At 44.1% G+C, this 25,824-nt stretch overlaps 5 protein-coding genes and 1 long non-coding RNA gene across 7 annotated transcripts; 4 read left to right on the top strand and 2 right to left on the bottom strand.

Moving 5' to 3' along the window:
• The first annotated feature begins 156 nt into the window (after window positions 1-156).
• Window positions 157-8,186, top strand: Past1 (putative achaete scute target 1). The gene is made up of 4 exons (XM_017247692.3): window positions 157-298; window positions 905-2,121; window positions 6,878-7,051; window positions 7,114-8,186. Exons 1-4 carry the CDS (start codon window positions 264-266, stop codon window positions 7,317-7,319), a joined length of 1,632 nt encoding a protein of 543 aa, XP_017103181.1. The 5' UTR covers window positions 157-263; the 3' UTR covers window positions 7,320-8,186.
• A 163-nt stretch (window positions 8,187-8,349) lies between these two features.
• On the top strand, window positions 8,350-8,956 carry LOC108129870 (rhodanese domain-containing protein CG4456). The gene is made up of 3 exons (XM_017248148.3): window positions 8,350-8,558; window positions 8,618-8,777; window positions 8,837-8,956. The coding sequence occupies exons 1-3, from the start codon at window positions 8,438-8,440 to the stop codon at window positions 8,895-8,897; spliced, it is 342 nt and encodes a 113-aa protein (XP_017103637.3). The 5' UTR covers window positions 8,350-8,437; the 3' UTR covers window positions 8,898-8,956.
• A 116-nt stretch (window positions 8,957-9,072) lies between these two features.
• Window positions 9,073-21,349, bottom strand: PolQ (DNA polymerase theta). Of its 2 annotated transcripts, XM_070281455.1 has the most exons (8): window positions 21,317-21,349; window positions 14,734-16,640; window positions 14,306-14,679; window positions 13,686-14,245; window positions 10,751-13,619; window positions 10,495-10,693; window positions 9,523-10,437; window positions 9,073-9,468 (listed from the first exon to the last, which is right to left on the bottom strand). In XM_070281455.1, the coding sequence occupies exons 1-8, from the start codon at window positions 21,334-21,336 to the stop codon at window positions 9,158-9,160; spliced, it is 7,155 nt and encodes a 2,384-aa protein (XP_070137556.1). In that variant the 5' UTR covers window positions 21,337-21,349; the 3' UTR covers window positions 9,073-9,157. The 2 variants fall into 2 exon arrangements, with proteins under 2 accessions (XP_070137556.1, XP_070137555.1); XM_070281454.1 differs by lacking the exon at window positions 21,317-21,349 and having other exon boundaries at window positions 14,734-16,773.
• Window positions 17,061-20,352, top strand: LOC108129812 (kanadaptin). Its single transcript, XM_017248061.3, has 3 exons — window positions 17,061-18,309; window positions 18,370-18,564; window positions 18,623-20,352. The coding sequence occupies exons 1-3, from the start codon at window positions 17,140-17,142 to the stop codon at window positions 19,376-19,378; spliced, it is 2,121 nt and encodes a 706-aa protein (XP_017103550.2). The 5' UTR covers window positions 17,061-17,139; the 3' UTR covers window positions 19,379-20,352.
• Window positions 20,272-23,617, top strand: ChT (choline transporter). Its single transcript, XM_017248062.3, has 6 exons — window positions 20,272-20,393; window positions 21,343-21,711; window positions 21,768-22,352; window positions 22,509-22,830; window positions 22,893-23,165; window positions 23,230-23,617. The coding sequence occupies exons 2-6, from the start codon at window positions 21,438-21,440 to the stop codon at window positions 23,615-23,617; spliced, it is 1,842 nt and encodes a 613-aa protein (XP_017103551.2). The 5' UTR covers window positions 20,272-20,393; window positions 21,343-21,437.
• On the bottom strand, window positions 23,564-25,258 carry LOC138926636 (uncharacterized). Its single transcript, XR_011443224.1, has 3 exons — window positions 25,133-25,258; window positions 24,986-25,043; window positions 23,564-23,682 (listed from the first exon to the last, which is right to left on the bottom strand). It is a non-coding gene; the product is annotated as an uncharacterized lncRNA (long non-coding RNA).
• Window positions 25,259-25,824: the final 566 nt, after the last annotated feature.

Below are 25,824 nucleotides of genomic sequence, written 5' to 3'. Positions count from 1 at the left end.
CTTTTCTTACTTAAACAATACTTCTTACCTTTTAAACTTCATTCAAATGTGGTCGACGTAGCCATAAACTTTTATTAGTTCAAACTGGTAAAAGTAACAATATTTACCTAAACATAAAAATTCAAGTAGATAATGCAAGCTGCGCTATAGTGCTGCCCAGAAGACTCCAGATCAGCGCTCTTTGGCTTAATTTCTGCTGACTCCAATTCTAAAGCCCAAAAATTTTACGTATATTTGATTTTAATTGAATTAGGGCTTACTAAATGACTAAAATGCCGCGAAAAGATGCTGGAGACAGGTAAGCTAAAAATAATTCAAAATCTCATTCGCGCGCCATCATGAACTGTGTGGCAGTAGTGCAAAATGGGCGGTAGCAGTTCGATAGACAAAAACGCCACGTATGCAATCGATAATTCGATAGTCATGCTCCAGACAGTGTTGCCAAAAGATTTTTTTGACTAAATTTTACCTAAAGAAAAAAAATTAATATCAGAGTATTCATCTTTTCAATTGTAAATCTTTTACATTTTTAACATTTCTTTATCATAAAGAAATAGGATGCACTTTTAAAACGAACCAAATTCGCCGTTTAAACATATTTCGGAAAATCTTCTGTGAGACCGGTTTTGAAAGAACAGAAAAAAGGCTAAATTGACAACACTGCTTCCAAAAATAATACGTCCCGTGAATCATTCGCCACATTCACTACACAAGTCCCAGCGCAGCGCCAGAATATCGAGTGTAGACACACGCATCCACGGCCGTAACTACTTTAGTCGCTATAACCGATATAGCCGACAAATCCGCGCGGACACAGTGCATACTCCCCCCAAGAACTCCCGACAGTCCGAGTTTCCGACTTCCATTTCGCTGGTTTTCTAATTAGAATTTGCAATATGTTCAGCTTCCTGAAGCGCGAGAAGAACACCCAAGAGGTGGTGGAGAATGTGATCGGCGAGTTGAAAAAGATCTACAAAAGCAAGCTTTTGCCACTGGAGGAACACTACCAGTTCCATGACTTCCACTCCCCGAAGCTGGAGGACCCTGACTTCGATGCCAAGCCCATGATCTTGCTGGTGGGCCAGTACTCCACAGGAAAGACCACCTTCATTAGGTATCTGCTGGAGCGTGATTTCCCCGGTATTCGGATCGGTCCGGAACCTACAACAGATCGCTTCATTGCCGTGATGTATGACGATAAGGAGGGCGTCATCCCCGGCAACGCCCTTGTCGTGGATCCTAAGAAGCAGTTCCGTCCTCTCTCCAAGTACGGAAACGCCTTCCTGAATCGCTTCCAGTGCAGCAGCGTGGCCTCGCCTGTGCTCAACGCCATCTCCATTGTGGACACGCCCGGTATTCTGTCCGGCGAGAAACAGCGCATCGATCGTGGCTACGACTTTACAGGTGTTTTAGAATGGTTCGCGGAGCGCGTGGACCGTATTATCCTGCTCTTTGACGCCCACAAGCTGGACATTTCGGACGAGTTCCGTCGGTCCATCGAAGCGCTCAAGGGCCACGACGACAAGATCCGAATCATCCTCAACAAAGCTGACATGATCGACCACCAGCAGCTGATGCGCGTCTATGGAGCCCTTATGTGGTCCCTGGGCAAGGTGCTGCAAACGCCAGAGGTGGCTCGTGTCTACATTGGATCTTTCTGGGATCAGCCCCTGCGCTTCGACGCCAACCGTCGCCTGTTCGAGGACGAGGAGCAGGATCTGTTCAGGGATTTGCAATCGTTGCCGAGAAATGCAGCTCTCCGTAAGCTGAATGATCTGATCAAGCGGGCGCGTCTGGCCAAGGTGCACGCTTTCATCATTTCTGAGCTGCGCAAGGACATGCCGTCGGTGTTCGGCAAGGACAGCAAAAAGAAGGACCTCATTAAGAACCTCGGCCAGATCTACGACCGCATCCAGAGGGAGCACTCCATTTCGCCTGGCGACTTCCCCGACATCAAGAAGATGCAGGAGGTACTGCAGCACCAGGACTTTACCAAGTTCCACTCGCTGAAGCCCCATCTGCTGGACATCGTTGACAACATGCTAGCCAAGGATATTGCCCGTTTAATGGAGATGATCCCCCAGGAGGAGATGACGCTCGTCACCGAGCCCGTGGTCAAGGGTAAGTCAACGTCATGCAAACATCTGGCTTTATCGCACCCGTCACACTGCACTGTGCAGTCACCCGGATGATACCAGGCTTCCGACTTCGACTCCGACTCATACTTGGTGGTTTCGCAGCGAAATCACGGGCTAGATATCAAGCTTGGAATGACCAAGTTTTCTGAAAGCGTTTTCGCTTTCTCATCGCACTGGAATATTGCGCATGCGCAGCGCGAAAATTCCCAAGTTAACCCAGATATTTGCCAAGCCGAATTGCGAGGAAAACTAGTTTTGCCCGAGTCGGGCTAGAGAGAGAGAGAGAGAGAGAAGTCAGAGCCAGGCCACAACCAAATGTATCTAATAGATACAATTGAAACTTAGCTGCAGCCAAAGCGGCAGCTTCAGTTGCATCGAAAACGTGCCTTTCGGGCCTTTCGCTGGCCCACATCTCCAGCTTCCTATTGCCGTTTGCTTTTTTTTTTCAGAATTATGCAATACGCCTGGCAACGGCTATATATACTTATAACCCTCTAATATATATGAAACATATTTGAGGAGCTATACTGCTATACAAACAAAGTGATAAGACCCGAGAACTGATAAGAAGAGCGAACTGTAGTCGCCCTGTGACAGTTTGGCACGACACACACGCACTTTTCGCTTGCAAATTGTAGTTTTTTTTTTTGGAAGCAAATAGTAACCGGACCCACGTATTCTCATATCTCTCGTAAAATACTGGGTGGCGGTAAAATGATAAGCCACTTGCTTTGTACTTAAAAGTGGGCGGCCGCCAAAGGCGTGGCTCTGGAATAAGTGGACTGCATTATTATCGAATTGCTCCGCTTTCGTCATGACAAAGAAGTAGACCTGCTTTTTCGCCCAAGTTAGATAAGGCTTGTTGCTCATGATGTAAGCATTGGAACATATCGATAGCTGGTACGGGGTTCGTTCTAATTGGGTGGAATGACTCATCCCGGGAGGGGAAATAGGAACAAATAACAGAAAAAAGTAACAGAGAGATGGGCGTACAGTTGGGCATGGTGAATATTTCACACTCGAGCGCCCATCGACTGGGTTTTGATCTGGCTCTTTGGAGCAGACGCATCCAGGCAACCATGACGATTATACGAAAACCACGCACTCAAAGTCGAGCCAAAACGCCCAGTAAAATGGTCCACGATAATGCCATACACCTGGGCTCAGTATAATAATACCTAACAAGAGTCTTTAGTTTTTAAAGTACTTTAATTAAAATGATTCATTTCATGGAAGGAAGTTCTAAAACCCTTAGTTTGCTTACCAAAAAGAAAAGTAAATTGTTCATAATTGATTATATTGCTATTGTTGTATCCCCAACTGTTTATATTCTATATATAGTTAATCAGTCACTGGTCTGGACTGTATTCGTCACCCAAGTACATCTAACTTTAATTGAAAGCCAATTCCATTCGGTGCAAGCTGACGTGCAGGCTGGGGACCGGTTTATGACGACCTGTGAACTTTGTGCGTGGCCCACAGTTCAAGGCCTAATTACACTTTCAGCTATAGAATATAAAGCAGCTACTGTGCACCTGTTCCATTTCCCCCGAGAATCGGTTATTGGGCCGGCGGAGTGGTTTGTTTGTGGAGCTTTATCGCGTTGCTAGGGGATGTGCCTGCCCCGAGACTGTTAGATAAAAATCAATGTAAGGTCAAGTCACTCGGAGAGTGTCTTATCATTCTAAGAGTTCGCTCTATGTAGCTTATTCACTAAACTCTAGCTAGCTTTAAAGTCCCTGGCCCCGTCTGGTCTTCAATGATTAGCATTGCTCTAATTTGCCAGAAAATGTATTCATATTTGGCTTATCTTAAAAGTAAACACTATAATTAAGTAATAACTAGACATATGTGGCTACTTGTTACTGGTGGAAGATTCAACCTTTTGAATTCTAAATTTTAATCGTTGAACAAACAGAAAAAACACTCTCCTAAGCATGATTAAACACATAGTTTTGGGTGGGATTATTACCCATCATTAATTTCAGCAAAGCTATAGGTGTACTCTGTCCCTGTATAGACTTTATCGTCCATAATGGAAGCCAACAAAACTAATCCCGAAAAGTATATAATATATATAATAGGATTAATTCCATATACAGACTGCCAGACAAGGAGAACGAAAATAATTATCTCTTAATAGGCTAAGCAATTGAAAATAGGAAAAGCAAATAATAATACTTTGCATTTCAATATTTTTGTTGCCTTTTAAGAGCGAGTCAAAGCTATGTTCAGAGAAGGTATTCCAGTGCATTTATTTAGCTACAAGCTGCTCAAACACAGACCAGAGACCTCTGACTCTGATCCCTTGCCCGAACCCAACCCATCTTCTGGCGAACGAACCGGTTACCGTCAGATTCCAGATACTTTTGATGGCGTTGGCTGGCAACCTGAGGCCGCGTATCAATTGGCCTCCCGTACTGTGTGACTTGGGACGTGTGGCACTAAGTGGCTCATCCTCCGCCTAATCCGCGCGAGAGCTTGAGAAATTCAGATTTGAGATGCGCTAAGTGCAGGAAGAAAGCATTTATGATGATATATACGTTCGGTAGCCATTCTTCTCCATTGTTCGGCCTGCCTTGGCTGATCTTTTCAGTTGCGCCCCGATGGACTGGGCCACTTGAGTGGCGTTTTAATTTAAATATTAGCGCATTTCACATGACCTTGAGGCATAAGGCGATGAAAGTATCTGAAAGATACACGCGGTCGTATCTCTTTTCTGCTGAAATCTAAGCAAAGTCCCCAAAAGCCGATCGACTGATGTCATGCGACATTATTCCACCCAGGCCCAGTGTGTCATCGGCCGTTCCAAAGAGGAACCGCTGTGAGAGGAAAATTCGATAGCCACTAAAATACAAGTGAATGAACTGCGGCAGTGTTTGCGTTTTATTATTACACCACTGGTTCGAGTCCGGGGCGGGCGCGAAAGCGAGGCGGTGGAGGAATGTCTTGATTAAGCGAATCGCGATCAAACAGCTCGAAATCAAAGTCAAGAACTCGGGGCTCTAATTTGGTGCATTTTGTCTTCGAGGGTGTATATATACTATATGTATATATATCACTATGTACATACACACATGTGTTTCTCTGATTTTATTTTCGTTGCTATCGCTGGCTGCACAGTTTTATTTGATTTCAGTGCATTTCCGTTTTTTTGTTCTTTGGATAATTGACTTTGGTATTTCAAGTAAACAGTGAGCAGAGCAAGGCAGCGATAGGAAGCTGAATGACCCTCTGCTCTGTACAGTGATCTCTCCTTAGTTATATATATTCTTCTGTTATGACTCACTTCTCTATCATAATCGGCACACCTGAACTGTGAGCCAGAACATCACATGTTTAGCAATGTGTCGCTAAATAGTCCGCCATACACTCATCTAACACGATCTTGCAGAAATAAGTTGTTTGATGCTCTTTCGGTTCTCCACTTGGCACTAATTCGTTTTCAGTTTGAGCTTCCAATGTCCAAGTCCACGTCCACGTCCAAGTCCGTTCCGCACTCGCCCGCACTCTGTACCGAAGCTCTACTGTGTGCGATCTTCTGCTCTGTCAACCTCTCTTTCTCTCTTTCTTGCATACCAAAAAGTGGATTCTGACGAGGAGTTCGATGTGTCCTCGGAGCCTGACCTCCTGACCCCCAGTTCCCAGCGGGAGCAGTTCGCGGAGCGCTTCGATCGCTGGCTGCAGAATCTGCGCCAGCAGCAGCTCCGCCTGTTCAGCAGTTGCACTAGTCGGGTGGGCAATGTCGTCGAAAACGACAAGAAGGCCGAACCGGTGCCAGAAATCGAGGCGGAGCTAGAGCAGGACTCCAAATCTGACTCAGAGCCAGAGAAGGTAGCCGAAGCAGAACCTGAGACTGAGACTGAGCCTGAGCCTGAGCCTGAAGCGGGTACAGGGACAGAGCTTGACGTAAGAATAACGTAGCCCGTTTAAATTTTAGTACAAGTGTTAAATTTTAGACATAAATCATTTTTAATTTGAAAATTTATTGATATTTAGTTTTTTTTGTTTTGTCAGCTGATGTTTATTTTATGGCCATTCCATAGACCACATCTCTTATTTTATAACAAGTTTCTAAAGTTATGAAATAATACTCTCATGGTCAAGCAAATAAACTATTTATTTTTTAATATATATGTTTATTTCTTAATAAATATCCACATCACACCTAGTAAATAAAACTTTAAAAAAATCAATTGAAAGCACACCCCATTACACTCAAAAAAAGTATAAAATATGGGAAGGGTTATCTGTTTAAAACCCCCACCATAATAAAATACTGATCTCAAGCCGAAACCCTATACTAGGCACTACAGATCCAGCCGGGACTGGCCTTTTCAATTTCCCCATGCGACAGCAAGAGGCCGCAAACGAATTGAGCCACAGTTCAAAGTGGCAACTTCAGAAAGGCGAAATGAGAACGCACTTGGCAACCTGCGCAGCCACATATGTATATATCCATTTCAATTGCACCGGGCACAATTGCCCTGCCCGTTAAAGTAGCCGGCCAAACAGAGTACGTGCTTAAGTCGGTCAGCCGGACTAGTCACGATACCGGCGGCTACGACGACGCAGGCGACGGCGACGTCAATTGGAACCTAAACGATCTGAAGGTTTTAATTGCCTCAAATTGAATGTTTGTGCACGGCGACGCACCGATCAACTTAGATTACATGCTTAATTAATGCAAATTTATGGCGAAAATGAGCTGACCTCTTGTTTACTTTTCCTCCGTGCAGGTGGTGCCTTCGAGGGAGTCATCGACGACCATGTCTCACCATTCGGCTACATGAAGGGCGAGGGAATCGATGCTGGCTGCGGTGAGCACGACTGGATCTGCAACAAGGACAAGGCTCGCACAGACGGAATCTTCAACGGGCTGGGTCCCGTCGATGGAAAAATTTCCGGTTCTAGTAAGTCATTTAAGATTAATAGAATTGCCATGAATCTGGACTAATGCACAAACCACTTTCAGCTGCCAAACAAGAGCTCATCAAATCGAAACTGCCCAACTCGGTGCTCAGCAAGATCTGGAAGCTGTCGGACGTCGATGGTGATGGCTTCCTCGACTCTGACGAATTCGCCCTGGCCTTGCACTTAATCAACGTCAAGCTGGAGGGCTGCGAGCTGCCCACTGTGCTGCCAGAGCACTTAGTACCACCGTCGAAACGCTACGATTAGTTCCCTGTTATATATATTTTATTCGCTCGATCACACAGCCACAACCACAAATACACCAACCCCACCAAGAAGACCTACAAAATAACACAACTGATGAACACACCACAACACGTACCCACAAATTTAACGGAGATTAACTCCCAGGATGCACTCTGTTCGATTTGTTTTATAATTCTAACACAAAAATGGCTCCTGCCTTTTTATATGTACTATACTCGTTGTGACCGCGCTAAGCTGGGTATTAAAACACACACACGCACCATAAGATATCAATCATAAATTCGTAGAATTTACACAATCTCTAGTATATATTTTGATAATTGATTGTAAATCTAGAACAAGCGAGTGCCGGAGGAGTTAGCCTAGTGGATTAAGACAAGCGTATTGTGTGCGTTTGGCCCCCCAATAATAATGTCGTTGTTGACTTAAGGAAAGTGTAATGAAAGTGAATTGATTGTTCAATGCCAATGAAAAAGCATGAAGTTAAAAACTGTATACAATATTTAGGTTTAAAGTCGATGTGCAGCCTGTGAGGTCAACATTTTTCAACCGAACCACTATTTTGATACACAGTAGTAGTATATTAATGTGAAGAATTGAAGAGTTGAATGCTGTGCTATGTGGGCGATGGCAAATTGTATTTTCTGTATTTATTTTGCAAAGCTATTTAATTGTTGGTAGAGCTCCTCAAAATGCCGAATGGAGCCAAAGAAATAACGTGCAATTGAAATTTGATTTTTTTTAGTGAAAACTATTGCCTGTGCTTCGACTATTTTTTAATAATTTAGTGAATTCTTGAATATTATTAAATGTGAAATTGAAACTGATTTATAATTGTATAAAACCAATAAAATGAACAATTTTGGATGTGGTGGTTTTTTAACAATGAAATGGTGGGTGGGTAATCAGCATAAGTTTAAAAACCAATTTTTTCAATTCAAAATGGTTTAAAATTTATCGATAAAGTAGGGTATATTTTATTCACCATTATTCATACCGATAGTCCCAAAACTTAAACTATCGATAGTCAAGTTTATCGCCAGAGCTTTAATTTGACAAGATAAGCCGCTTTACCGCCTTTGGATTGCATTTAATAAAATTTTACAAAACTCCCAATAATGGCCACCTACGAGGAAGTTAAGGATATTCCGAACCATCCGGACAAATACCTTGTGGACGTTCGCAGTCCATCAGAGCTGGAGGAGACGGGTGTCCTACCCGCCAGTATTAACATTCCATGTGAGGATTCATATGGGTCCAAAGACTATTTGATTTATAAACGAACCTACTTATTTTAGTGGCCGCCCTGGAGAAAGCCTTGAATTTGCCGGAGGAAGAATTCACCAAGGCTTACGGACGTGACAAGCCTGCCAAAGAAGCTGTCGTGATCTTCTCGTGCAAGGCTGGAGGGCGTGCCGCAAGAGCTGCAAATTCGGCTAGAACACTGGGCTTTGTGAAGTAGGATTAAAAAAAACTCCATTTAACCTTTAGCCAATAATTTTTATTATATTTCACAGCGCTAAAGCTTACTCTGGGTCATGGACGGAGTGGCAGGAAAAACAGTCTCAAAATGTTTAATGTTCAGTCTTTCAAAAATTCTTAGAGCCATTTTAAAAATTTGGTCAATAAAAGATAACGTCTGAAAAACTACATCTATTTAAACAATTTTATAGAAATAAATGAAAATTGATGGTTAAAAATTCTGCTCCACGATCTCTGCGTCCAATCTTTGGTTTTACTCTTTTTTTATGTCTTATATCTGTATATGTACTAAATAACATGGTACATCTTCAAGTGTCAGTCCAGCTGGATCACTCAAAAAAGACTTATCAGACTTATTAGACCTGGATTTCTGTAAGGTTTCCCCAACAGCTTCCCATCTTTAGCTTCACCTTAAGTGGAACCGACAGGCGGGTGCCACTTTCAATCACTACTTTGATTAATTTGGCAATTTTTTTTGCTTTGTCGGCAGGCACTTCATACATCAACTCGTCGTGAATGTGGAGAACAAAATTAATTGAATCGTCATCAATATGAAGTTTCCGGCAATGGCGGCCCAAATGCTTGACAGTTTTTATTATGGCCGATTTTACTATGTCCGCAGCAGAGCCCTGAATGGCGGAGTTGACTGCCTGGCGTTCGGCTTTTTCTGAAAGGAAATGGTTTAGTTTATATACGTATATAAAAAGGAGAAAATACATACGTCGTAATACTTTGTCTTCACTGCAAATGTTCTCTAGATAACGACGTCGTCCAGTGATAGTCTCCACATAGCCCTTTCTGCGAGCGTATATTAGCAGTTTCTCAGTGTATGTCCTAATGTCTGGGTAATAATTGAAAAACTGCTCCACAAGACCGTTGGCCTCTTGATCCGTAACATCCAGTTCATTCGCTAGCGTTTTCTTACTCATACCGTAAATTATGCCATAGCAAATTTTTTTTGTTCCTTCACGTAGTTGGTCAGACACCTCAGACTCGTCCATTTTATGCCAGTGCGCAGATATCGAGACAAAGATATCACTTGGTGAATTAATTGCCGCTAGAAGGGCCTTGTCTTGCGACATGTGCGCCAAAATTCGCATCTCCAGCTGACAAAAGTCCGCAGATATCAGGCAACGTGTAGAATCCGTAGGCATGAATGCGGATCGGCACGATAAAAGCATTTGCTGTTTCTTTACATCCACTACAAAGTCTTTGGCAACGTTTTGTAGGTTGGGTTCTGCCATCGAAATCCGTCCCGTTGCCGTGTTCGTAATGCTGTGTCCATGAATCCTGTTATTTTGCATGGATTTCATCATCGGCTGCACATTTTTAAGCACCAGCATAGTCAGCTTTCGGTGTTGAGATATATATTTTGCAATAGGTGCTTCTATTCTTTCTAAGACTTGACGGGATGTGCTCACGCGTCCTGTTGGTTTTCGGTGTATGCCTAGGACCCTGGCAACTTCGACGGATGAGTTAATATTGAAATTAGAGCCATTTATATGCATGATCTTATTATAAATATCTGATGAAGCATTCATAATTTGACGATATAGGTGCTTGAGGCGATGCTCCTTAACCGGAAATCCCACAACTTCCATCCGGGCCAGTATCAGGTGTAATGGCATTTCATTATCTAAAAAATATTGTTACTTAATTTTTAAGAAAAGGAAAGTGACTTCAGAAAAAATACCTCTGAATACTTTCATGAGTTGATGGTCTTCTAGGATCTTTGTTTGTCCTTTGCGTACGTGAACCGAGACATAGGCTTCGACTTGAGTTCTGACATGGACTGGTACTTCACTGGAGGTGTTGAGACCGTAGCTGCTGAAGAAACGGCCGCTGCCACAGAGATCGAGCAGTTTTAAGCACTCCGGAGCATATTGCTGGCACTGAAATGGTAGCATATAAATAAATGAAGTTATAGGAGTTTTTTTTTGGATTATTACCATATTTCGAAAATTGGAGTCTTTGTCCGGTTGCAGCAACCAATTGGCCACGTCCGGATCCTCAAACTTGACAGCGATATTCTTTAATTCAGGAATCGCCTTGAGTAGCGCCTTCAACTGATTCTTTGTCTTGTGCATTATCAGAGTAAGATCGTCACGGGCAAAAATCTTACAAACCTCCCGCAGTTTTAAGCTTGAAGGCACCCCGCCTTCGGTTTCCTGCATTTTGAAATGGATTACATAATGGCCATCCTGGCCATCCAAGCAAAAGGATAAGCATTCAAGGTATGTGGTGTCGTTTACTTGGAAAACAAATTTGGGGGTTGCCACTCCAACTTCACCTATTTGGTTCATCAACTTTCCACCAATAAGTGGTTTTGGAGTTCCCTCATGATCCGTTATTCCCACGCTCAGTCCACAAACAGTAGCCTCCGAAAGTTTCTTCAACGCAATTTCAAACATCTGAAGACTTTCGCACACATCTGATACAAAAATTGAAGTTAAACTCGTGGAATCGTTGTGGCTTGTGGGGCATGATAAAACATAGGAGGTATTCAACTCCATGGGATTCTTGAACAGAGAATTTTCCACACTAACATTGGAGAGTTCTACTCCGGAATTTGTGGAATTACGTTCCGCTCCCACTGCGTCCTCGGAACTTGTCGATGTACTTGATGTTCTAGATCTGGAACTTTGAGAGCCCTCGGAACTTCCCGATGAACTTGATGTTTTAGATCCCTCGGAACTTTCCGATGAACGTGATGTTACAGATCTGGGACTTTGAAGGCGCTGTGATCGCAGTGTGTTTGACCTAATAAGCCTTGAAGCGTGGGGAGTCAATGGAGCGACAGTTTCTGGTTCTTTCGGCTGAGAGTTGGGAATCTCCTCAGTATCCGAATGCCCTCCTGCTTGAGGCTTCCTTTCTGCTGCCGTTAGAGCTGCGTTTATGCTAGAGGTCATCATAAAGGAATCATCACCCTCAAAGAGATCCTTTTCAATCACAGAAACTCTATTCGGACCATCCGACGTTTCAGATGATGTACTGGTACTTTCCGAACTTCCACTAGAAGATGATGGATGAGACTTCAAAGGAACATTGCCAGTATCGACTTGGGCGTTGGAAACTCTATTCGGACCATTCGACGTTTCAGATGATGTACTGGTACTTTCGGAACTTCCACTAGAAGATGATGGAGGAGACTTCAAAGGAACATTGCCAGTATCGACTTGGGCGTTGGATTGTACAATTTGCGGAACCTTCTGGGGAATGGGTTTATCTAATCCTTGCTTCGGATGGGTGTTCATTAAAGTCACTGTACTAGCGACAGCAGGTTGCTGCTGACTTTTCATTTCTTCCAGTTTCTTGTTCATCTTCATTTGTGCGATTCTTTTGCGTTGCTCAACTTGCTTTTTTAAAATCTCTGCAGGGCTTTCAACTGGCATGTCCTGAATAACCACATTGGCAGATGGAGCCTCACTACACTCAGCTGGTTTGGTTTCTGTTGTATTTGAAGACTCAGACTGAGGTTTTGTAAACTGGGAGGGGTTTTCAGACACCAAGTTCTCTTGTTCCATGGTATTACCAGATGAATTGGTAACCATAGAAGTCTGTGGTGTTTGTAAGTCTGTGGTTTGTAGCTGTAGGATATTCGTACCGTTTACATTATCATCAACTGGAAAATCATATAGAAGTTCAGTTAAAGCACTGTTCGGTGATATTTCCAGGCAATTTAATATTTGAACTTTTTCAGGTGGGACCTGTAGAATAGCTGCGCTTGTCGAAGGCTGGTCCAATATTTGTCCAAGACCAGCGGTGTTAGAAACCTGTGGAAGAACTGCGCTTGTCGAAGGCTGGTCCAATATTTGTCCTTGACTAGCGATGTTAGAGACCTGTGGAATAGCTGCGCTTGTCGATGGCTGGTCCAATATTTGTCCAAGACCAGCAGTGTTAGAAACCTGTGGAAGAACTGCGCTTGTCGAAGGCTGGTCCAACATTTGTCCAAGACCAGCGATGTTAGAGTTCAGTTCGTTATTGAAAGGTTGCAACAGTAGTTCATTGGATGGAGCTACTTTTGGTTGTTTGCAAGGAGACGAAATAAAACCTACGTTGCTATCTTCAATGGGAAGTTTTCGTTTAAGTAGCGATCGCGGATTGTTCTTCACCTCATGCATAGGAACATCCATAATATTTTCAGGCTTTTCAATAATTTTTGCCTTTGTTGGGGATTTGGTTTGCATAGTTTGGTTATCCTCTTGGGACTTACGATTGTTTACCTCAGTAACGCTGTCCTCTAACTCAGGAGCTACTTCCGCTGTTTGCTCTTGTGACCACTTGATGCTTCCGGCTCCAAACTCATACTGGACAAATTGGCGCGCTTCACTGATGAGCAACTTGGAAGCTTCGGCCACTGTCATGCCCGCTTTTCCAGTGATGAAGAAATTCCTCACCATATTGCGTTTGGCCGCATCCTGCGCGTTTTCGTGGTCATGTTGCTTGGCGGAATCAAAACTCAATGAATTAAATAGAACCTTCTCCAGCTGTAGAACATCCGCGCCAGCCAGCTGCACCAAGTTCTTAAAGCCGGCATCGTAGAGAGCTCGGGCACGTTTTTGTGACAAATCGGGCAAGCGCATCAAATCTATCAAATCGCTGTGGATGCCGAAGTAAAGTCGATCCTTGAACTCGGACACAATCAAGGCAAGCGTGGACCACTGCAGAGACGTACAGAATGCAGAAACGATTCCAGCAAATGTGGATGCCATTTGCTGGAGTGTCTGGAGCATCCCACGATGGCACTTGAATTTATGTACGACAACATTAATTGGTGTTTCGTTGACCAACTCTTGAAGAGCCAGGGCGGTATAGAACCTAGGGATTATTGAGTATATAAGTATATGATTATTATAATACCAAAAATATAAAATAAACACTCACCTCTTATGGATTTGCATTTGCTTGTAGTCCAGATTGGTTTGACCTCGCATCGCCTTAACAAGAAATGATTCTTTTACGCCTACAAGCTCACCCACTTTCTTCATGGCCGGGTTCAGCTTCTCCCACATGTCCAGGTATATAAGCCAATCCAGCTCCTGGAGCTGGTGGCACACGGTATAGGGGGTGACCAAATATACAGCATGCAGCTCGGATTCTAGCACAAAGCAGCGTCGAGATTTCTGTAACTCTGCAAACAGAAGAAGACCATCGGTCGGTGGCATGGAAGAAGCTAAGCAGGCAGCTCCCAAGCGCGTTGCTACATATGCAGAAGTCTCAGCCTCCTCGTCGGTCTGCAAACGAATAAACTCGTATTCCATGAGGAATTCCAGTGCATCGTTTATGTAGTTTGAATCCTGCTCCTCATCTGCTTTTGGATTTTCAGCACTTTTGATGGCTTTTTGGGCACTTAATAAAGTGCAATTGACGAATATGTCCAAGTCCTGCCTGGTGGTAGCCACTCCTGATGAAATAACCTCTAACAGGGCTCGTTTAAGATGCGTCTGTTAAAGCAGAGTTTAAAAATAAATTTTAAACATATTAAAGATAATAATAATACTTACACTTCCATCCATTTCCAAGCAGGATGAGATCGGTTGCAGCTGCGCAGTGACCAACTCGCGCCCTATCCGCGCATTGCTTTCGGTGCAAATGAGTATGGACTCGCCCAGGGTATCCTTGCCTGTACGCCCGGCTCGTCCAATCATCTGGCGATAGGTAAGGGAACTCATTTGTTTCCCACCAAACAACGGCGAACGGATTAGCACTCTACGAGCAGGCAAGTTGACCCCAGAACTGAGGGTACTAGTGGCGACTAGGACTTTAAGAGCCCCTGATTTAAAGGCGGTCTCTACGATGTCACGCTCCTCGGTAGTCAGTCCAGCATGATGGAAGGCGCAGGCACAAGTTACAGCCTTGGACATAATGGAATCGAGGCCTAAGTAAATAAAAGGATAAATAGAGAAGGCTAAAATATGTAGAAGCGACTAACCTGTGGGAATATCTCTCAGTTGCTGCTTCACATTTTCGAGGTCTCCTGGACTGAGGTTAGACCTCAGTTGACGGCCCAGATCCGAACCTGATTTGATCAGGGTATGCATGGCAGTGGCTAGTTGTACGGCAAGGTTCTCGCACCAGTCCTTGGAGGGACAAAATACAATTACCGAGCAGCCTTCAAGCACCGTCTCTATACATAATTGTGCCACATGGTCAGGGTCGTTTCCCAAAGCCTGTTGAAACTCCAACTGCTGGGAAACGTCGCGCACAAACTTTAGTTGGTTGTCGAATATTTTTGTCCCCACTTTAATCATCTCATTTAAGGCAACTGGACGGTAGTCGGTGATGTAAAGCTCCGCATCCAACCAGCGCTGAAGAAGCTCCACATTCGCCAGGGTGGCCGACATGGTAATCACCTGGATTTGGAGGCCCTTGCGCCGGGACATGTACAATATTTTCGCGAGTAAAAGTTCGAGGATGTAGCCACGTCCCTTATCCGAGATCAAGTGGACCTCGTCCACAACCACTGTGCCGATTGAGTCGAGTTTGTCCTGCTCGAGGAGTTTATTTACAATCGAGTTCGCCTTTTCGATCGTACAGATGGCCACATCAATATTTTCGAAGCCACCTGGGGGGTTGTAGCCACCAAAGAAACCTTCTACTCGGTAACCAGCCATAGTTAGGAGATCCTGCAAGTAGAACATCTTTTCCCGCACCACAGAGATGAAAGGCAGAATCAGAAGAACCTTCTTGCGCCGCTCTAAGACAGTTTTTATGAGTAGAATCTCACTAACTAGTGTCTTTCCTGCTGATGTGGGTGCGGAGTAGACCAGGTTACAATTTTCGAAGAGCACGCTCTTCTTGCTCAGGCACTCCACCTGCCAGTCAAACATCTGGATGACGCCTTTTTCCTTGTACACCGACGAAATTGAAGGCGGCAGGTTCCACGCAGAAATTGATTTCATGGACTGTAAATCTACAGGGACTTCTGAAGCCACAGACTTTCTTCTTGAAGCGTAGTTCACTTGACTGAAGGAATCAGGAGATAGTCTTAGTTGGCTGGGCGACATGCTGCTCAGATTCTGGGTCATCTTCGATACCTCATGCCATTCGCCCTGCTTGGCCACCATGCAACTGCGTAGTATATCCGCCTTGAGCTGCTCCGAGGCTTGGTGATCTTGAACTGGAGCCAAAAAACTACTTTCGTCCAATGTTTGCTCCGGCTCTGGAAGGTCCTCCCTTTCCTCTTCGTCTCCAAACATGTCCTCGGAGTCTTGCTGATCCTGCACGTTCGCAAATCCTGCATTATTTTTCGTCTCCGGCTCTGGTACCATTTCGACATCGTCGTCTCCATGCATGTTCTCCGTGGCTTGCTGAACCTGAGCATTGAGAACATTAACAGGATGTTCTTGATGTACCTTCTCATGCTCGAGGGCTTGTTGATCCTCCACGTGTGCAAATCCTGCACTATTTTTCGGCTCCTGCTCTGGCACCTTTCCCTCATCCTCCAATTGAAACACATGCTCGGATGCTTGCGGATCCTCCACGTGTGCAAATCCTGCACGATTATTTGGCTCCGGCTCAGCAAAGATTTCCTTCTCATTCTCTTTTCCAAATTTGCCCTCGGAATAGAGACGGGACCTTATGATTGATGGCGAAATAGGTCTACCGCATTCATTGTGCGTGATGCATAAAATGGCCTCAATGTGAGAGACATTTATATGTTGTTCAGACTTGCGAGGATCGTCTGAATGTTGCACGACTATTGAAAAGTCGCTCTTGAAGAAGTCAGAGTAGTTGGATTCGATGTTTCCGGAAGTATCCCTAACATCTTTTTCATTTGCGGCGCACAAGTTATCCTTACCAGCGTCTTCAATTCCTCTTTCAAGTTGAAGCAAGGTACTATTCCCGAAATTTAATGATTGTGAAAATTCCATCTTATAAAACCATTGACAAAACAAAAATTTTAAAAAATTAGAAAAATTAAAAACACCAATTAAAAAAGACGCGCCTCCTCAAGCCTCTGGCAACTCCCGGCGTCTTTCGCAAAAAGAATTAGGGATGGGAACGGAAATAGAGACTGAGCTAAATCGCGATATTAAGGGTTATGGTTTCCATTTTTCGTTCGATTTTTTTTTAAAGATTTTTATGTGTTTTTTATGTGCGTTGGAATAGGATTATGTTTATATACTTTTATAGTAAAAATTAGAAAAAAATAAATATTTATATATGTTTGAATAAAAACAGTAATTAAAATAATTTGTATTCGAATTTTTCGATACATTTTACTTTCATTTTTCCTAAAAATAATGTGTGGTAACACTGTTTTGCAAATCAGCTGTTGGCATCGCGAAATTTGTTTACCCGCTTGCAATAACACATATTTCGCTATATTGCAAGCATGGATGAGTTCAAAGTGCCCGCTCCACTGCCCAAACCTAAAACAGTGGTCACAGAGAAGCCTCGCACAGAAGCGCCAGCTGAACCACCTCCCCCGCCAGCACCAAAAACACCAAATCCGTCTCCTAACCCGGCCTGTCCGTACAAGGTGCCAAAATGGTCAGCTCCACCGGCTCCAGAACAGAATTACAGCTTCGAAGTCCTTAAGTCGGGTCAAATCATAGATCAAGTAAAACAGCTACAACAACAAGCGGTCTGGACCTTCGGCCGTCTGCCGGAGAACGACGTGGCCGCCGCCCATCCCACAATCTCCCGCTTCCACGCTGTACTGCAGTATAAGCCAAAGGCACCTGTTAAACCAGATGAAACAGAAGAAGACGAAGATGATAACGCCCCTAAAAATGAACAGCCAGAGGGCTGGTATGTCTACGACCTAGGAAGCACTCATGGCACTTTCCTGAATAAGCAGCGGCTGCCGCCAAAAGTTTTCATAAGAATGCGGGTGGGTCACATGCTGAAGTTGGGCGGCAGCACCCGTGTCTACATCTTGCAGGGTCCCGGAGAGGACGAGGAACCCGAATCTGAATTAACGGTGACAGAGTTAAAAGAGAAGCGAGAGCAGGAGATAGCTGCCGCAGCAGCGGAGAAGCAGAGGAAGATTTTGGAAGCGGAAGAGCGTGAGCGCAACGAGGGCGTTAGCTGGGGCATGGGTGACGATGCCGACGAGGAAACTGACCTCACACATAATCCATACGCTTCCACCAACAACGAGGATCTCTTTTTCGACGACCCCAAGAAGACTCTGAGAGGATTCTTTGAACGTGAGGGTCTCAACCTGGAGTATAAATGTGACGAGCTGTCGACAGGCTCCTTTGTTTGTCGTGTGGAGCTGCCGCTAGATGATTCTAATGGCCGGCCAATAATAGTGGAGGTGAATCACAAAGGCCGCAAAAAGGACTGTGTTGTACAGTGCGCCCTGGAGGCCTGTCGCACTCTGGATAGGCATGGAGTTCTCCGTCAGGCGAATCAGGAGTCCCAGAAGAGGAAAATTCAAAAGTCGGGTGACTCGGACGACGACGATGAGTTCTGGGATCGTACGGGCGATGTGGCGCGCAAAAAACAACGAAAGGAAAATGCTGGTGTCAATGTCACCTTGACCTACGAGGATTTGGTACTTATTCAAGATATATATTTAAAAAAAATCATAAAAACTACAATTTTTTATTATTAGCTTAAGCAAGAGCAGGATCTCAATGAGGAAATGAAAAAGGTTGACAACGAAATAAACATTTACCAACAAAAGGAAAAGAAACTCAAGGAGCAAGCCCTCAAACAGCAATCCGCTGGTGACGACCTGGACAACTTTATGGACACGCTTGCAGAAGATGTGCAACAGGTGGACAAAACCGAGATCAAAAAGCTTAGGGTAGGTATTAAAGGTAAATGTGTTAAACAGTACCTTAACATTATTCCTTTGTTTGCAGTTGGAGCAGCAACGACTTAAGGGCGAGCAACAGAAGGTGCAACGCTTGCTCAAAATAGCGAAACCGACGGCTCTACCTTTTGTCACCTCTAACGAAACACTTATAGGAGAATCCTCAAGCACGGGAGTGAAGAAACAGCTGCCCATGATTGGCAAGAGGAATCAGTTCAGTAAATTTAAGGTGGTAAGAGCTGCGGCTAGTACCCAGCCTAAGCCACAATCAAATGCATTTGCCTCGGACGAAGAGGAAGTCGAGGAGGAGGACGAAGAGAAGCGCAATGAAGCGGAGGAGCCAAGAAAACCAGAGGAAATTGTGGTGGCACAGACGACAGAAGAAAAACTGGAGGAGCTTTCAACAACGGAGAGTAAGAACTTGGAGGAACAAGAACCCAATGCTAAATCGGAAGTGAGCCAACCAACAATCCCCAAAACGGAAGTCTTAAAACCAGAAAAAGTTACACCGGATGTGACAACAGTTTCCAGTGACACGATTGCTTCTGTAACTGCGCCTGTAGAATCAATTAAGGAGAGCAACACGTCAGTTGAGGAGGACGTTTCGGAACAGGGTGCTGAAGATGCGGCGCAAAAGAAGCGTCGACAGCGCCAGCGGCAACGAAATAAACAGCGCCAGGATGTGGACATGGACTTAGACGAGCTAGCCGAGCATGATGATAGCGACAAGTATGCCAAGTGGGTGCCGCCAACCAACCAAAGTGGCGATGGCATTACACACCTGAACGAGAAGTTCGGCTACTAAATAAGGCGTAGATTTAAGTAGTTTTAAAAGCCATAGAGTCTGTGGCATAGAAGCTTAAGAGATTCAATGTAACTATTTGTAAATGGTAAACCGCGACTTGTCCTTGGTTTCGATTAGAAGGGGAAAACTCCAAACAATAATCCGAAGCTTTTCACCACTTTTCCAGCGCCGTCAACTCCCCTGCGCTGGCTACAACCACCCCTTAATTGAGTAGCCACTCGACTTCCACGATGTAAGATTCACCCGCTCTGGCTCGGTCAGAAATTCCTGCGCACATACACAAAATGAACGCGACGCTCGGCTCCACGAAGGTATTGGCGTCGGGTCGCCGATGGGACTCCAGTACTTGAACTTCCAATTCAGTTATAATTTTGTCGCTCTAACCGTCAGCACGGAACGACGGCTGAAAACGTGGATACGCGTTTTTTAGTGGTTACCTTTAGTGGCGCCCGTTGCCCCATTTGTTTATGGAAACCGACCAGGCTTTAGTTTAATTGCAAAATTAATTAGGAGCTATCGATCCGATTGGTCGTGGCCACCTTGAGTTTGTTTTAGAAACGAAATTAAAGGAATATATCTGAAAAAATTCGACCAACTTCCCAGTGGAGTGGATTTATTTACATAATCTGAAACATTTTTCGGCAACTTCTCGGGTGCGAAGCCAAGAGTTTGATGCGCCAAACACGCGTTTCCGTAACAGACGGGGCACATGTGCGGGTTACACTTTAGGACGCGAAACAGTCCGTCTCAGAAGACGTCCCTTCGCTGGGGCGACTGCTGCCACTAATCGGTGTTCCAAGCCGGATTACCACTTTTCCTACACCTCCTCGAGGGATCTGCGATCGAGCGAGTAAACCAAGTTACTACTGGGAATCCAAACCAGCCATTAGAGCAGGAAATGTTGCATAAGCCGAGACGTATTTGATTGGCGCGCGTCTTCGATTGCCGTCGCAACGCTCCATAGGTGCCACTTGGCGTCCGCTTGAACTTGGCGCACAAATTCCATAGCAGAGAGGTGAGTCTCTTCGTTCGATTGCCCGTAAATGCGGTGGGACATGCGCAGATGGCACACGGCCATTTGGCATCTACACCTCCTCGCCCGACGTCAGACTATGCTTTCCCATCGGGGCACCCTTAGCGACTTTGTGAATGAAGACCACCACGTCTTGTGGTCTTGTGGTGCTCTACCGCTTTTTTTTTTTTAATCGTACCCATGACTATGACGTACTTGACTCCCCCACCAATGATGTGAGGGACTGTCTGAATTGTTTATATATTTTACATAAGTCTGTCCTGGTTCCTTCCTTTCCCATTCCGTTATATAAGCTAGAAAAGTGCGTGCTCCTCTAGGGTATGTTGTCCTTTGACTGTGTTAGGAATTAGTAAGTTTTTATGACCCCCTCTGATATTAAAATGAAAATATTAACTTAATTGTTGAAGAATTTTGGAAACTCTTTTGGGAAGAAACTTTTTTGGAAATGGATTTTGAAATTTTCTAATTGGTATTCTAGTTTCTAACTAGGTTTTTTAATAACATAAAATAGCATATCTCCTATTAAATGATATTTAGTTTATCTTTTTTTAACTATTAATTAAGTAATAAATGTCAACACGATTCCCACTCAACGAATGTCTATAAATAATGTCCTGCCTTGAAAAGGACCCGTTGCAACTGCAAGTTATTAGTGCGCCATTAGCAAGGACTCGGAATATAAGGGGGCGTTAAACGGAGTGGGGGGCCAACTCCTATTGTATCCTTGCAGAAAAAGGTCAGGCGAACCGATGGCCATGGCCAATGCATTTGGCTTAATATTTAATGCTGCGTGCCGGGGCCAGTTAATTGAAAAATGAGCTCTTGCCCGGGCTCGTGCAGCTGTATTAACAATTATGCTCAAGGTTGTAGCTCTTAGTAAACCACCACCATTACCACCCACTTACCCGTACTCCCTGGTTTCCATTTCCAGCTAAAAGGTCAAACCCATTCCGAGGGTATTAATTACATCAAGAGCCGCATTTGGTTGTATTTCTCTGAAGCCAAGGATATTCGCTCCCAAGCAAGATGATCAATATCGCCGGAGTGGTGAGCATTGTGCTCTTCTACCTGCTCATCCTGGTGGTGGGCATCTGGGCCGGTCGCAAGAAGCAGTCCGGCAATGATTCCGAGGAGGAGGTTATGCTCGCCGGCCGTTCCATTGGCCTTTTTGTGGGCATTTTTACCATGACGGCCACCTGGGTAGGTGGCGGCTACATCAACGGCACGGCGGAGGCCATCTACACATCCGGATTGGTGTGGTGTCAGGCTCCCTTCGGCTATGCCCTGAGTTTAGTTTTTGGTGAGTTTAATGGGAGACTTTATAAGAATGTCTATTATTACGATTAATTCCTTCAGGCGGCATCTTCTTTGCCAATCCGATGCGAAAACAGGGCTACATCACTATGCTGGATCCTCTGCAGGATTCGTTTGGGGAGCGAATGGGAGGTCTTCTCTTTTTGCCAGCTCTCTGCGGTGAAGTCTTCTGGGCCGCCGGTATCCTGGCCGCCCTGGGAGCTACTCTCTCGGTGATTATCGACATGGACCACCGCACTTCCGTCATCCTCTCCTCATGCATCGCCATCTTTTACACCCTCTTCGGAGGACTTTATTCCGTGGCCTACACGGATGTCATTCAGCTTTTTTGTATCTTCATCGGGCTGTGGATGTGCATCCCCTTTGCCTGGAGCAACGAGCACGTGGGTAGTCTGAGTGACCTGGAGGTCGATTGGATTGGACACGTGGAGCCGAAAAGGCATTGGATGTACATAGACTACGGATTGCTTCTAGTGTTTGGCGGCATTCCCTGGCAGGTCTACTTCCAGCGGGTGCTGTCCAGCAAAACAGCCGGACGGGCTCAGCTATTGTCCTACGTTGCCGCTGCCGGATGCATCCTGATGGCCATTCCTCCGGTTCTCATTGGAGCCATTGCCAAGGCCACACGTGAGTCTGAAAGATTTATTCCTTAGCATGCATGTTTTTTTAATATTTTATAATGTTTACTTTTAAAATTTAAGAATATATATATATATAATTCTTATAATTAAGAATTCAATCTTTCCTTTGAGAGTAACCTATTGTCCTTTTAAACATTGACAGCCTGGAATGAAACTGACTACAAGGGACCCTATCCTCTAACTGTGGACGAGACAAGCATGATATTGCCCATGGTCCTGCAGTATTTGACACCCGATTTTGTGTCCTTCTTCGGCCTGGGCGCCGTTTCTGCTGCCGTGATGTCCTCTGCCGATTCCTCCGTGCTCTCAGCTGCCTCCATGTTCGCCAGGAACGTGTACAAATTGATTTTCCGTCAGAAGGCGTCCGAAATGGAAATCATCTGGGTGATGCGCGTGGCCATAATTGTCGTGGGTATATTGGCCACCATTATGGCTCTTACCATTCCCTCCATCTACGGATTGTGGTATGTGTACTGCATTATTTAGCCACCTCATTTGGCTAAAAGTCCATTGTGCTTGTTCTTAGGTCCATGTGCTCCGACCTGGTGTACGTCATCCTATTCCCGCAGCTTCTGATGGTGGTGCACTTTAAGAAACACTGCAACACATACGGCAGCCTGGCCGCATATATTGTGGCCTTGTTCATTCGGCTGTCTGGAGGGGAAGCCATCCTGGGGTTGGAACCTTTCATCAAGTACCCCGGCTATGATGAGGAGGCACAGGAGCAGATGTTCCCCTTCCGCACCATGGCTATGTTGCTAAGTTTGATAACACTGGTCTCGGTGTCCTGGTGGACAAAGTGAGTTCCACGGAAATTTTAATAAAAAAATTTATCCATTCATATCCATTTTTCCCATTTACAGGATGATGTTCGAGTCGGGTAAGCTGCCACCCAGCTACGACTACTTCCGCTGCGTGGTTAACATTCCGGAAGATGCCCTGCGTGTGGGCGAGCCCTCCGAGTCAGGGGAGCAGCTGTCGGTGATGGCAGGACCTCTGGCTCGTTCATACGGCGCCGCCACAATGGCCGGCAAGGATGAGCGAAACGGTCGCATCAATCCCGCCCTGGAATCGGACGACGATCTGCCCGTGGCAGAGGCCCGCCGCATCAATCAGCAGACGGCGCAGGCGCAGGTGAAGAAGATGCTGGACACCGCCACCGGAGTGAAGCCAGCCGGCGGAGGAGGCGGCCAAATGAGCCAGTCCGGCATGGCCATGCCCACTCCCGAGCAGGATAACACGGCCTTCTGAGCGGCGGAGTAAAGGTCACAAGTCACCCTGGCGAGATAAGCCCGAAAGTATGCAGCAGATTAATCCTACAGAATTATACACGATTTTTAGTTGCGCTTGTTAGAGGGGATTTCCATATCATAACTGGGGGAGTAGGGTCTTCGAGAGTACATACAGAAAGTATTAGGAAACGTACGTTAAACACACAAGTGCTCAGGTAAAAAGTGCAGAAAGCTGATCATAAGAATTTACGTTTTATTTTAGCCAATTTAATGTGTATAGTTTCTACTTAAGCTTAAAGCTGTCGTTCTTTCGATCTGTTGATTTTGCTGTTAGAAGAATATGATAATATTATGTGTGAGGTGCAGAAATCACGTTTAATTGTATACATATCAAAGGCATTTTATTCCTGGCCCGGGAATTGCATAAAAAACGTATAGACGTATTAACCAAAAGGATAAACTTTTTAGCATTTGTGTAAGCAATACGAAACCGGCATTCCTGGCAAAAATAACTATTATAGAAGCATATAATGTGTTAATCATGTGTCCTTCCAGCTGAATACGAAAAAAGCTAAGAAAAAGCCACAAACTAAACTGCAAACTGCAAACGAAATGAAAACATATCAAAAAACATATCAATATATATAAATCACCCCAAAATATATATGTACATTATTCAAACAAAGTAGGTTTATAAGTGATCCAGAAGGAAACGAGGCATATCGAGTTATATAGGAATGAATTTTAGCTGCTCTCAAAGAGCAAAACCACAAAGTATATAGCAGATCATACTGGAGAGATCATACTCGAAAAACAAACGAACAAGCATATCTGTAACATGTTGCGTCGTAGTACCTAAACAAATATACCTATACACGAAAAGAAAATCATATATACTATATACATCAAATATTTAGAGGCCAGACACTGAATTTAGAAAGTTATACCCACGACATTGATCCAGAAACCTGCATCGGATTGGAGGGAAGACTCTATTCTATATACACACACGCTGCCTGAACCCCAAACCTCAAATTGAATCCGATCCTAGTAGATCCCGACCGAAAAATATGATATATGAGACATTTTATCGAGAGATTTGCGTTGGTTCCTTCCTTTTGTAATTCGCTCGGCTCGTTTGTTAAAGTTTCGTCCCGTTGGAAAGAACTAAATTAAAAACTAAAATCTAATACTAACGTCAACTCAACTAAAGTAAACTAAAAGTAATACGCGTAACTATAAAGTACTAAAACTCACTCTTGATTGAACTAAATGTTGACTGCTTTTTGATTGAGCCTCGTATGTTTGTTGTATTGGGGTAAAGTTTTTTAAAGTTTACATAAATGAATATAGAGGATGGGTTTGGAGTCCATCTAGGATTACTCACCATATGGTACACAGAATATCTGTTCGTTGTTATTGTTATTATTATCCTTGCATCAGATCTGAGTGTGTAATTTTCGATAGAGTTCAAAATACGTTTTACTATACGGAGTTGTTCAACTAAATTTCCAGAAATAACTTATAACCATACCATATGAATAATTAAGTGTGTTTGTCTCTCTCATTCAGGAGTTCTTCGATTCTTTGTCAAGTTAACCGGGTTTGTACATAAATAAGCAAATTACTCGAATTGTTTGTAAAGTTACAACTACTATCAACTAAAACCGAAAACCACCAAATAATTTATGCATTCAACTGCGATGTCGTTGCTTGGTTAAAATAGAAACAAAAATATACCGATTTTAGAGAAATTTAGTTTGGCAATTAGTTACATACGTATGTATATGTATATTTATGTTATTGTTGACTAAACTTTTAGTGGAATTATGTTCAGAATAACTAAAAACCAGAATAGGACAAACGGTTACGATATACATGATGTATTATGATTAAATTAAACAAAAATGGAATACATATCAATGTTTTAAGCATAGCAAGACAAAACCAAAACAAAAACGAAACGAAAAAAGTATTTAATAAATAAAAAGGTATATATATCTATATATATTAAAATGGTTTCTTTGTTGACGCAACCGCTGTCTAGTTATTTATTCTATTTCTCAGCACTAACGGACCTACAAAAACCCGCCCGAGTGACAATCTTCAGACAATAGAATTGTATTATCGCAGGTGGAAATTTCTCAAGCCTTTCGGAGGTAAAGAGCAAAGAGCTCAGTGTTGGGTGTTTGCTGTTCCACAAAAACAATGCCCTTTTGAAGAAGA

The sequence above is a fragment of the Drosophila bipectinata genome, chromosome 3R (assembly GCF_030179905.1).
Source record: "Drosophila bipectinata strain 14024-0381.07 chromosome 3R, DbipHiC1v2, whole genome shotgun sequence".
In the NCBI taxonomy this organism is placed as follows: domain Eukaryota; kingdom Metazoa; phylum Arthropoda; class Insecta; order Diptera; family Drosophilidae; genus Drosophila; species Drosophila bipectinata.
Note: the sequence above shows the minus strand (reverse complement) of the source record. Positions and strands in the feature narration are given on the sequence as shown.

Coding starts and splice junctions, on each gene's coding strand:
- Past1 (XM_017247692.3), top strand. CDS start 264: ATGACTAAAATGCCGCGAAAAGATGCTGGAGACAG. Junction 299..904: donor CGAAAAGATGCTGGAGACAG/GTAAGCTAAAAA, acceptor CAATATGTTCAG/CTTCCTGAAGCGCGAGAAGA. Junction 7,052..7,113: donor TGGAAAAATTTCCGGTTCTA/GTAAGTCATTTA, acceptor AACCACTTTCAG/CTGCCAAACAAGAGCTCATC.
- LOC108129870 (XM_017248148.3), top strand. CDS start 8,438: ATGGCCACCTACGAGGAAGTTAAGGATATTCCGAACCATCCGGACAAA. Junction 8,559..8,617: donor CGCCAGTATTAACATTCCAT/GTGAGGATTCAT, acceptor TACTTATTTTAG/TGGCCGCCCTGGAGAAAGCC. Junction 8,778..8,836: donor AGAACACTGGGCTTTGTGAA/GTAGGATTAAAA, acceptor TATATTTCACAG/CGCTAAAGCTTACTCTGGGT.
- PolQ (XM_070281454.1), bottom strand. CDS start 16,675: ATGGAATTTTCACAATCATTAAATTTCGGGAATAGTACCTTGCTTCAA. Junction 10,694..10,750: donor ACTCCAATTTTCGAAATATG/GTAATAATCCAA, acceptor CTACCATTTCAG/TGCCAGCAATATGCTCCGGA. Junction 9,469..9,522: donor TGAAGACAAAGTATTACGAC/GTATGTATTTTC, acceptor ATTTCCTTTCAG/AAAAAGCCGAACGCCAGGCA.
- LOC108129812 (XM_017248061.3), top strand. CDS start 17,140: ATGGATGAGTTCAAAGTGCCCGCTCCACTGCCCAAACCTAAAACAGTG. Junction 18,310..18,369: donor CCTTGACCTACGAGGATTTG/GTACTTATTCAA, acceptor TTTTATTATTAG/CTTAAGCAAGAGCAGGATCT. Junction 18,565..18,622: donor CCGAGATCAAAAAGCTTAGG/GTAGGTATTAAA, acceptor CTTTGTTTGCAG/TTGGAGCAGCAACGACTTAA.
- ChT (XM_017248062.3), top strand. CDS start 21,438: ATGATCAATATCGCCGGAGTGGTGAGCATTGTGCTCTTCTACCTGCTC. Junction 22,353..22,508: donor AGCCATTGCCAAGGCCACAC/GTGAGTCTGAAA, acceptor AAACATTGACAG/CCTGGAATGAAACTGACTAC. Junction 23,166..23,229: donor TCGGTGTCCTGGTGGACAAA/GTGAGTTCCACG, acceptor TCCCATTTACAG/GATGATGTTCGAGTCGGGTA.